Source organism: Pteropus alecto, unplaced genomic scaffold (genome assembly GCF_000325575.1).
Source record: "Pteropus alecto unplaced genomic scaffold, ASM32557v1 scaffold94, whole genome shotgun sequence".
Classification (NCBI taxonomy): Eukaryota; Metazoa; Chordata; class Mammalia; order Chiroptera; family Pteropodidae; genus Pteropus; species Pteropus alecto.
In genome coordinates, this window is record NW_006437736.1 from 1,161,636 (window position 1) to 1,173,048 (window position 11,413).

The window sequence follows — 11,413 nt, forward strand, 5'->3', positions numbered from 1 at the left end:
GCTCGAAGTCAGGGAACCAGACAAATACGCGAGGAAGGATGCTCCAGATCTCCCCATCCTCCCACACATCTGGCCGGCTGGGACTCTGCCCTCTGCACTGTCACTCCCTGAACTTGACCTGTTTGCTGCTTTGCTGTCTCTCCCCACCTAGAACGAGAGCCCCACACACGGGACTTCTGAGATCTGTTTGCTCTTAGACTCTCAGCACCTACAACAGTACCGGCCAAATACTAAGCACTATGAATATCCACTGGGTAAAAAAACGAATTTATTCCAGAGAGCCTGGCACGTGATCAGTGCTTCGAAGAAATCTACAGAAAGGCTGAGTCTGTAACAAGCAGTATGACTTATGGCAGTATGGCCTATGCTGGCCTTGGTGATGAGACCTGCATGCTAGCTAAGGAATGACCTTGGGCACCCTGAGAAGGCCTGAGTATCGGTTTTCTCATCCCTAAGATGAGAAGAGCAAAGTGCCCAGCCTGGCTGCCAGGGGCCAGCTGTGATACAAGTGGAAGAGCTTTACAGTGATGCTGACTACTGTTCCTAATCAACAATAAAACTAACTATTCATAATGAACTGGCTCAAGGCGACTGTGTTCAAGGGTCTGGAGAGAAGCCATTTCTTCCCAACCTGGAGGAAAACATCCTTGGGGTGAAGGGCAGTAAACGGGGGGAAAGCAATGCAGAGAAGCAGCACACACCCAGCCCACGGGGTCCCCAGCCTGTGTCCCCACATCTGCCCACCTGACAAGGTGCCCGACAAGGCAGCATCCAGCGTGGACACCTGGAAGAGCCTCAGGGCCTCCTCCACGTCTGCCTCTGTGGCGAAGGGCTGCAGCTTCATCTTGCTGAGGGCCTCAGCGATGCGCACGATGGCCTCCAGCTGCCTGTGTGGGGCACCAGGGAGGCCTCAGCCCATCTTCCCTTCCTTGCCCACCCTGACATCAGGGCAGTACCTGCCCGAGATAGTAAGATAACTGGGGAGACTGCTGGCTGTCCCATGACCTGTCTCCATTTCCTCCTCAAGACCAGAACCCCAACTTTTATTTCAGCACATGGCACCCAACTAAAAAACACTTCATAGCCTCTCTTGCATCTAGGTGTGCCTGTGTGACTAAGGTGAGGCAAATAATTAAATTCAAACAGTTTTTGGGAATTTTAAAAAGTGTCTTTAGAAGGTGGACCCTTCTTTTCCTTCTCCTCCTGTCACCTGGAATGCAGAGGTAAAGGCTGAAGTTTCAGCAGCCATCTTGGACTATGAGGATAAAGGTGAGCCTGGGGGAGCCAGGATGCTGATGACCGAGGCACCATCGTACCAGTCCTGCACCACCTACTCTCAGAAATTTTTACCTGAGAGAAATACACTTCCAATTTACATAAGCTACTTTATTTGGGTTTTCCATTACTCACAGCCAAATCCACTTCTAACTAATCACTACTGAAGGCAGGATTCAAACCAAGTAGGTCCACGCTCTTAATCACAGTACTCGGCTGAATAAACTCACAAGAACACAGAGTTAGGAGCTAAGAAAACTGAGGTCCGGAGACGGGACAATTTCCCCGCAGTCACACAGTGGGAGAGGGGAGGACCCAGGACTCCTGACTTCCAGGCCTATACCTTCCCTCACCCTCGGCCTTCCCCTCAATGAGGGAAGCCAGATGACATTCAGAAAAGAAGGTTCTAGGGTTTCTTGGCATTGAACAAACCAAGAAATACAGATAATCAGGGCGACGACTATTCACACTCCAAAAGGACTGCTCCCTGCCCAGCGGGCCTCACCCAGGGTTAGCGATGGCCCCAGCCAGGGCCTGCCAGACACACGCACCCGGTGAAATGGGGCCCATGGGCCACAGCCCTGCCCGCCTGCTCACCGCACAGTGATGGGGATGCTGGAGCGGCGGTCACTGTCCCTCTCGTGCTGACGGGCCCCGCTCCGCATGATGATGTACCGGTTCTTTAGTTTCTCTGCGGCCTCTGCCGACAGCCGGGGGCCGCATTTCCTGCAGGAAGAGGAGTGGCTGCCATGAGGCCAAGAAGGAATCTTGGGGCAGTCCCCCAGACTGGAGCCCTCTGCTGGCGTACAAACATGGGTTGGTGCATCATTTGGAAGAGATTAAGTAAAACCTAGGGCGATGGGCGGGTGCCACAGAGATCAACATCGGAAAAGAAAAACAAGTGCTTTTGTCAGAAAATAGGTGGAGAAAAGCCAGGTCCCATCGTAGGGAGTGAAGATCACTCCTTTCTTACTGTTGGATGACATGTGGCTCGTCATAATGTGGGCATGTACACAGTACAGAACAAAGGCACCATCACAAGGCACTAGATGGCAGGCTCACAGCAGTCCTCCACCCAGAACTTCTCTACCCAAAACATCTGAGGATGTGATATGCAAAGATGCCCACAGGGGGCTGGGCACTGACTACTGTCCAGGGGCAGGGAGCCCGTCAGACTCACCCAGGAGGGAGGGTGGGCAGCAGCGGTGGCTGATCAGATCTACCTGTCCTACCCGCTCCTGCCTCCCTTCAGGTCAGCTGTCACTGGTTTACACAAAGCCTTAGATCACCTAATCCAACCCTTATCCTGAGGATGAGGACATCGAGGCCAGACGGAGTAAGCTCCCCAAGGCCATGAGGAGCTCGGAACCGCGATGAAGACCCAGGAACCACTGGGCACTGCTCCACCCATCACCCCAGGGGAGGTGGTGAGACAGGAACCCACCCAACTGCAACACTTCCCCACCCACTGGAGGGGCACCAGAAGATTCCTCCACCTTCTGGTTTCAGCTCCAAAAGAGACAACTGAGGTGTATGTCAAAAATCTTGGCATAGTGGCTAAGAGCACAGCCTCTGGAACTAGGTACCTGGGTTCAAATCCTGGCTCCAGTAACTCCTACCTGTGACCTTGAACAAGTTAAATTTTCCTTGCCTCAGCTTCTCTATTTATAAAATAAAATGATCATATACCATAGATTTGGGCGGAGATTTTGGGGAAGAGCTCAAGTTAAAGTACTCAGAATACCTGGCAAATATGATTACTCTATGTATGATTACTATTATCGGCAATCTGTGAGAATAACAATAATTAAAGTTGCAGCTGCCATTAACCGAGTGTTTACCTGATGCAGGGCTGTGCCAAGCACTGACTCATCGCCTGGTATAGTCCTAAAAAAACCCAGGAAACCCCAACCTAGGGAAAGCGAGGCTCAGGACAAATGACTCACCCAAGGTCACACGGTGGGGATGTGCGCCACCCAGAGCCTATGTCCACAATGACCGCACTGCCCTGACTCCCTGAACGTCAGTCCAGGGTGGGTCTTTAGCACTAACTAAATCCTACACTTTCATTTTGGAGACAGGAAAACTGAGGCTGAGAGCCACTGAGTGACCTGCGTAAGGTCAGAAAGACGCAGAACAGATTCAGCAGAGCTAAAACCCAAAGAATGGCATCATCTCAGGCATCCTGTGTGAAGACTGGGCCCAGGGAACAGGGTTCTCTCCCACCCCAGGGGCGCTGGGCACAGAGCCAGCACCCAGGACTCACGCGCGGCAGTAGGCGATGAACTTCTTCAGCTTGGTGAGGTCAATCTCGCCCTCCACAGCCTGCATCTGTGTCAGCGCACTCACGTGCAGAGTGATAACATGTTTGGCCAGCATCTGGGGGGTAGAGAGGACACTGGGTCAGCCTGCAGGCTGTCAGGAGCCTGGGTCCCAGCACAGAGGTCAAACAGGCAGGGCAGGAAGAGCTGGTAGGGCTAGAACAAGTAGAAAAGGCTCCCTTTTTCCCTGGGGGCTGCTAGCTGCTAAGAATATCCTGGGCCTACTCTGTCACCCAGGGGGAACAGCTGCCCCAAGAACAAGTCTCCCCCAAGGGAGGCAGAGCAGAGCAGCAGAGACAGAAGGAGCCTGACGACACCGAGACCCAGATCCAACTGGGACTCAAACCTCTGGGCCTGTCCATTACATAAGCCACTAAGTTCCTTTCAGAAATTTACAAACCAGAACTGGGTGGGGTTCTATCACTTGTACCTAAATGTCAACTCTGCATTTCATGTGGAAGGGACTGAGGCCCAGGGGAGAATGATTTACCCCAAATCACCCACACGCCTAGCTCAATGCTCTCTGCGGTCCCCAATCATAGCCTCCCTGGCTTACCTGCTTTCGGGCCTTACCTGATGGTCAGGACTTTGGCCACGCCCCTCGTCCACCCTCCCCCAGTACCATGGGTCTGGCTGGAGCCTGGCCCCATGCACCCCACGGCCCCCAACGTACCATATCCCTCTCCTCATTGTGCTCGTCCTTGACAATGAAGATCATGTCGAAGCGGGACAAGATGGTGGGCATGAAGTCGATGTTGTCCTCCCCCTTCGTCTCATCCCAGCGGCCGAACACCGAGTTGGCAGCAGCCAGGACGGAGCAGCGGGAGTTGAGGGTGGTGGTGATTCCGGCCTGAGAGGGAACAGTGAGGGGGAGCCGATGACAGATCAGAGATGAGAACCCCAGGACACACCACTCCTGCGTGAATGCACGCACACAATTCTAGGCCCGCCGCTGCTGCCGGAAGAGGCCTGGGCGGACAGGACTCGGCCCCAGCGCTCAGAGCACCCTGGGCACGGCTGGGCCAGGCCGGATGCTGGCCGAGTGTGCTTGCCAGGGAGGACCGCTCACCTTAGCAATAGAGATGGTCTGCTGCTCCATGGCCTCATGGATTGCCACACGGTCATCTTCCCGCATCTGTGTTGGGGAGAGAAATGTCCATGAGAGCCAGGCAAGGGAGTGGCAGAGCAGTGGCAGAAAAAAAGATACAGCAGCAACCATTCCCAAGTCTTGACTCCATGCCAGGCCAATGGCAGAAACCGGGTCATCTCTAATCCTGGTGACAACTATGTGGGGCTGGCTGTCCTCTCCCCACTCTCCACATGTGAAAGCAGGCTGGGAGAGATCAAGCTACTCCCCATGGTTACCAAACAGTGACAGCCAGGGACTGAATACAGGACTCCAAGTCAGAGGTGGTTTCTGCTGTCCAAAGCTCTGAGACCACTAGGTGCCACCACCTAACAGCCACCGCCTCACCGTGTCAGCCTCACCTTGTCAAACTCGTCGATACAGACGACCCCACCATCGGCCAGGACCATGGCTCCACCTTCCATAATGAAATTCCGGGACGAGGGGTCCCTCATTACTGAGGCTGTCAGGCCAGCTGCGCTGCTGCCTTTCCCAGACGTGTACACCTGGGCGAGGTAGATTAGAGCAGGTGTCAGGGCCAACACAGCTCCATCTCCATACTCTGACCCCAGTAAGTCAAGGAGCCCAGAGAGCTGTGGCTTGCCCAAGGTCACACATCACAGCTGGCCGCAGAGCACAGAACTCAGGGCGCCTCCTCTTGATAAGGAGGCCACCCAGGCCCCAGTCTGGCCTGAAAGTTCACTCCTGGAGAGGCGTTCACATCCATCACTCACCTGAGCCCTACCACAGCCCCATGAAGCAGCGCTTAGGGGTCCGCTCACATAGAAGCGAACTGAGCCCCGAGGAGAGGCGTGACACACATCTAGGGGCCTAAGAGCTGGGTGGACTCCTGACTCCTAGGAAAAGGCTCCCCTCACCCCGAGTCCCTTGTCATTTTTATACACACCAGCACAACACATGCTGCCACTGAGCCCTTGAACTGTGGCACGTCTAAACCAAGAAGTGCTTAAGTATAAATACAAATTTCAAACTTAGTGCTTACAAAATAAGGTAATGTACCTCCATAATACTTTTTCATATTACGTTACATATGAAAATAATGTTTTAGGCATATTAAGTAGACTAAAATTAATGTCGCCTATTTCACTTTTTGAATGTGGCTACTAGAATGTTTAAAAATCACATGTGACTCATATTTGTAGTTTCGTGTGCATTTCTACTGGACAGCCCTGGTATAGAGCACTGGGCACACTTCAGCCCTATCCGGAGACCACGCCTCCGACCTGTACCCATCCCACTGACCACGGTAGGCGTCCTCACCCTGCTCTGACACCCCAGACACATTCATCACTGCACAAAGGCCTCAGCTTACCAGACACTTGGGTTCAATACACTGTGCCTATGCTTACTAGCTGTGGGACCTTGGCCAAAACACTTAGCTATTCTGTACCCCAGTTCCTTCATCCATAAACGGGGTCACAGTACCTACCTACCAGAGTTGTGATGGCATTAAATGAGTAAATATGTGTAAAGTATGCTCTTCAAACAGTGCCTAGCCCTTGACTTCGACCGTAACTTTTATCAATGTAAAGATTTAGCGGATGGAAAAACTGAAGCTCAGGGACCTTAGGTGACTCGCTCAAGGACCACAGCCATTTACTGGCCAGGCCGAGATCCAACCCCATCCTGCCTCTCAGTCCAGTGCTCCGCCCACGACCCCAAACCTACACCCACTTGTTGGTTTCCTTCCTCTTCTCCTCCTGTGCCACCTGACCACATCCAAGAGAAATGAGGAGGAGATTCTGGGTGAGCCTACCCACTGAGAGGGTCCTAGGGACCTGGTGGCCCTGCCCTGCAGCCTTCCTCCCTGCTGGGACAGCCAGGGAGAGAAGCTCGTCCTGGCACTCACCCCAATGGGAGAACACTTCTCCACAAACTTCAGCAGCTGGGACTTGGCTGTCCCCGGGTCCCCCAGCATCAGCAGGTTGATATCCCCTCGGCGAGTGAGTCCATCGGGGAGCCTAGGAGAGGACGGGCACATGGGCAAGGCGAGAATCTGCCAGGGGCTGGGACTCACTCAGGCTGGTCACGATGATGGGCTGGCTGGCAGTCGGTCCCCTCCGACCTATCACAGGCCTCAGAGCAGGCAGGGGCTCTGGGCTGAGACCACATTCATACTCCACTGTGTTCCCTCGCCTCGCCTGTGGTAACTTGCCTCCCAAGGAGGGGAGGGTCAAAGGAAATGGCTCCTGGGGCTGGGCACACAGTGAGCATCTGATAAGCAAGCATCCCTCACTGCTGAAAAGGTAAGGAGGGGAGCCGGCAGGGGGCTGTGCACGACCACCAGGCGGGCAGGCTCCTGGCCCACGTGTGCCTATGACGAGGCCCGTGCAGTCTCTATGCCTCAATTTCCTCATCTGTGAAACGGGCATGACCCTAACTTTCTCACAGGGACTGACTGGATTTCAGGACACACAAAAGCACTTAGAAGCAAGCCCAGCATATAGTAAGAACTCAGTAAATGGTAGCTGTTGCTAATATTTTTTATACCTCTATTACTTTATAGTTTCAAAGAACGCGTGATGTTCTTTGTTAGGTTTTTCACCTGTCTTATTTATGTGGAAACTTGGACTCAGAATGGTGGCATCTCTTGCCCAAGGTGACACAGTAAATAAGCGGCACAGCAGATTTAATCCCTGGTCTCCAGGCTCTGAGCCCAGAGCTCTCCCCACTGGCCCTGTCAAGTCCACCAGAGTCCATCCCTGGCCAGAGTCAGGGGTCTCCCTGGAGAAGAAAGCATGGATGAGCCCCTGGCCAGCTGACAGTGAGCCCAGGAGCTGGGAAAGGTGCCTGGGAAAAGTAGCAGACGGGGATGCAGGTCCTGGGGACAGGAAAAGGACATTCAAGACCTGACCACCTGGCGGCTGTCTTCCTGCGGGCCAAGTCTCCATTCCCTCCCCAGACCTGGGAAGCCTGGACTCCCACCTCTTCCGGGAACCCCCAAAGAGCAGGCAGGCGATGGCCTTCTTCATGTCTGTGCCCCCGAAGATGGAGGGGGCGATGCTCCTGGAGATGACCTCGTAGACATTGGGGAGGGCGGCCAGACGCCGGAACTCTTCCTCCTCCTGCGGGGTTACCGCCCCAGCAAAGCTGCGGCCTGGGCGGGCAGGGGAGGGAACCGTGTGAGAGGGAGCCCCTTCCAGCCCGCTGCCCCGGACAGGGCCTGCAGGGTCCGGACAGCAAAGAGACAAGAGACCCCGGTTCTTCCCCTCAGAAGTGGGTCTGTGTGGGAAGGGCGGGGGTCTGAGGAGCTAGGGGACCAGACCATGGAGGCCCTTGAGCCCCTGGAAAAACTTCCATCTTGCAGAGAGAGGTGGACTGTCATCTCAGCTGAGTGACATGCTGTCTGGTAATGACAGCATCGCTTGCCGTGGCTGCTATGCAGAACACAGAATGTAGGGGCGAGACCAGGGAGACCCAAGTATAATCCAGGCGACAATGGGGACTCGGCCCAGGGCACAAAAAAGCCTGAGTCCCAACGTCCCAAAGCCAACTCACCAGAGCCATCTGTGTCCACCTGGATGCCCAGGACACGAATGTAGGAGCTCCGGATGCCCACGCCCACCCTGTCGCGGCCCTTGCTAGAGGTCAGGCCAAACTTCTTGATGGAGTAGATGCCCATGATGGTGACCCGATTCCCGGGTACGACCTTGTCACACAGGTACCTGAGAAGAGGACGGGGAGGAAGGGTAAAAGGTGAGACCTGGTGGGGATGGCAAGTTTTTGACTTTACACCCTTCATCACACAGCAGTCCGCCTTAGCATTTTTACCAGAGGCCTCACAAGCTGAGCTGGTTCCAGACCTCTCCACCCCCAAAGGCCGGATAATGGGTCCCTCTCCCCCTCACCATGGCCCACTCACTGCTTGCAGGACAGTGTTAACCATCCTTGGTCATGGTGATGGCCCGCCGCTTTCACAAGCTCATTGGTTATGCTGCCTGGGGCAGAGGCGGGGCTCAGTGCTGGCCCGCCCCAGCCTCGGAGGCCCAACCTCCATCTCATCTGCTGTCAGCCTCAACAAGGGCTCCCCTTGCCATCTCGGGCGAAGCCTTCTTCCTCGTGCCCTCCCAGCCTCTTTGCCAGGGCCACTCCCTCTTTCTGCCTTTTCATGGCTCCATGAGTTCAGCAAAGTCATTTTGCCTCTAAACTTTCATTTCCTCTTTTAAAAAGTAAGATGGTGAAACAAGGAAATCTCCAAGCCCCTCTAGCCAGAGCCATGGGACATGGAGTGAACACTGGGACATCTATACTCTGTGACGTCAAAGAAATCACTGCGCCTCTCTAGACTGGCGCCATGATAAAGTGATCTGACCTGCCTTGACTGCTGTGTAACAGACACAAGTGCTTTAAACACCAGAGTCACATTAGGACAATGATTTCACTGTTAACATTCCAGGACAGGATTCTTTGACCCCTCTTCCCATGCCCCATTTCTTAAGCTTTGTGGATCACAGAGTGTGTGTACAATAATCTAATAAATACCAAGTACCTAATTTGTATGAAGGAATTATGAAAAACATCTGACAAACATTTTTCAGTTTAAACCTCATAGCAGCTGGACAAAGGATCAAGGACTGTCATGATCCCCAATTTACTAATAAGGAAACTGAGGCTCAGCAAGCTCATGTAACCTGCTCAAGTGTCTGACTTCTACACTTTCTGCTGCCACTAATGAAACTAAAGAAACCTATGGCTCCTCAGTAAACTTACATGTGCAGAACACCTGCCCATTGTCAGGGTGTGCAAGCCCCAGGTAAGATCCTGGTCAATGCCTCCAAGCCTTTTACCTGGGTTCCCGTGGGGGTACCAGGCCCCAGCCTAGTACCTTCTCCCCTTTCCAATGACTCAGCAAAATCTAAGGAAGACTCTTAACAGAAAGCTCAGGGCAGGAGCAGGGTGTCAGGCTGGGAAGAGGCTCTCTCAGCTGCTGGTTATCTAGCTGTGCCTCCCAGTTCTGGGAGGGCTGGAGAGATCCTCCCAGGAAAAACACAGGCTCAAAGCCCGGCTCCTCCAGTCACTAAGTCAGTTACATGTCCTCATCTGCACAATGGGGACTGACGTGCCCCTGCAGGTTACGGGAAGACAAGATGACAAGAAGTGTATGTGAGGCACCAGGCAGAGAGCACGTGTCCTGTAACCAGTCATCCTCTCCTCCCCCACTCACTATGCTGGACGGTCCACTCCCAGCACCAGTTCAGGGCCACAGCCAGGGATACCCAGCCCTGTAGACGCCCACTCCCAGCCCATGCCCGCCTCACCTGTCGCAGTAGAGCTGCGTGTGTCTGGGCATCTCGCCGTGGGGCACGGCGTCAGGCAGCTCCTGCAGCTTGAGGGTCTGGAAGTCCACGCATTTGCACTTGTCGGGCATGATGAAGTAGGGGTCCAGTGGGCACTTGGGACGGCCAGCCTGATCCCTGTGCAGGAGAATGAGAAAGGGTCACCAGAGCTACCCTGAGGACTCAGGGCCTGGGGAGCCCATCCCAGGAGCCCAGAGACGTGGCCAGCAGCAAATTAAGGGTCTTGAAGATAAGCTGCGGAAAGGCTCTGAAAGGGGGTGGCTCTGAGGGGACCACACACCAGGCTAGGAGTGGGGAGAGCTGCTCCAGGCCTAGCTTTTCAGTGCACTTGCTGGGAGGCAAATGAGTCACACTCTTAGCCCCTTCGTGAGGTCTGTGTCCCCACAGGTGAAGAGGGGCCAGATTGCTCATGACCTTGCTAAACCCCCAATCGAATCCCAGGATTTCTCAGTGAGGACCTGGGCACCTCCAGACCATTCTTGGGGTCTAGGTCTCTATGTACCCCTATGGAATGAAGGCATCATTCAACTACTACAGCAATAGCATAGCGAAGCACCTACTGTGTGCCGGGCACTATTCTAGATGCCAGGGACTTCTAGATTGTTTGGATGCAAAAAGAATAGAAACATTATGAGACCAAGGTTTGGGTCTGACATCTGAAAAGATGGCATTTCCATTTGGGGGTGGGTTGGGGAAACTAAGGAAGGACAGATCGAGGGATAGGATGGAATCAGCTCGGTGTGGGATGTGGTACATGTTCAAATCTGCGATGCCCACAGACGCCTTCTCAGAGGTGTCTGGCAGGCAGCTGAATTTGAGTGTGGAGTCCAGTGGAAACACACATTTGAGTGTCTGTGGACATGGACAGTATTTAAAGTCCGAGGTCACCTAGGGAGTGCGTGCAGAAAAAGGGGCGGCTGAGTCCGGCAGCATGGCAACACTTAGGTCAGGAAGCTGAGGAGGAACCAGCACCGGAGGGGCGAAGAGCAGGCAGGGAGAGAAGGTGGGCCCATTAGAGCCGGTTGGCAATGTCTTCTGTAGGGCTTGGACAGTAAATATTTTCAGTTTCTGGGCCAAGAGGCCACATACTGCCTTTGCAATGCAAATGCGATCTTGGGCAATATGTAAATGAATGAGTGGCTGTGTCCCTAGGCCCTCAGATCCAGCCCAGCAGGCCACAGTTTGCTTCAGAAGACTCCGGACAGACTCACTGCCCTGGACTGCTCTTCTCTCCCAGCCCTGTCTGGCTGTCCTGGTGGGAGAGGAACTCACCAAATGCAGAGGGACACCAAGCCTGGTTCATAGCCTTGAGCCCCGGGGCGTCGGCTCTGCATGTTCCCACTAGGTGCCCCCTGCCCCAGCCCTCCACCACC

General features: G+C 54.1%; 1 protein-coding gene across 1 annotated transcript in view; it reads right to left on the reverse strand.

Moving 5' to 3' along the window:
* MCM5 (minichromosome maintenance complex component 5) overlaps positions 1-11,413 on the reverse strand; it is an 18,427-nt gene that overhangs the window by 1,588 nt on the left and 5,426 nt on the right. The window contains exons 5-14 of the mRNA XM_025048642.1: positions 10,002-10,168; positions 8,242-8,408; positions 7,669-7,840; positions 6,593-6,704; positions 5,085-5,228; positions 4,666-4,731; positions 4,270-4,446; positions 3,542-3,654; positions 1,873-2,001; positions 745-887 (exon numbers count right to left, since the gene is read on the reverse strand). Coding sequence (XP_024904410.1) covers positions 745-887; positions 1,873-2,001; positions 3,542-3,654; positions 4,270-4,446; positions 4,666-4,731; positions 5,085-5,228; positions 6,593-6,704; positions 7,669-7,840; positions 8,242-8,408; positions 10,002-10,168 — 1,390 coding nt within the window. The remainder of the gene's footprint in view (positions 1-744; positions 888-1,872; positions 2,002-3,541; positions 3,655-4,269; positions 4,447-4,665; positions 4,732-5,084; positions 5,229-6,592; positions 6,705-7,668; positions 7,841-8,241; positions 8,409-10,001; positions 10,169-11,413) is intronic.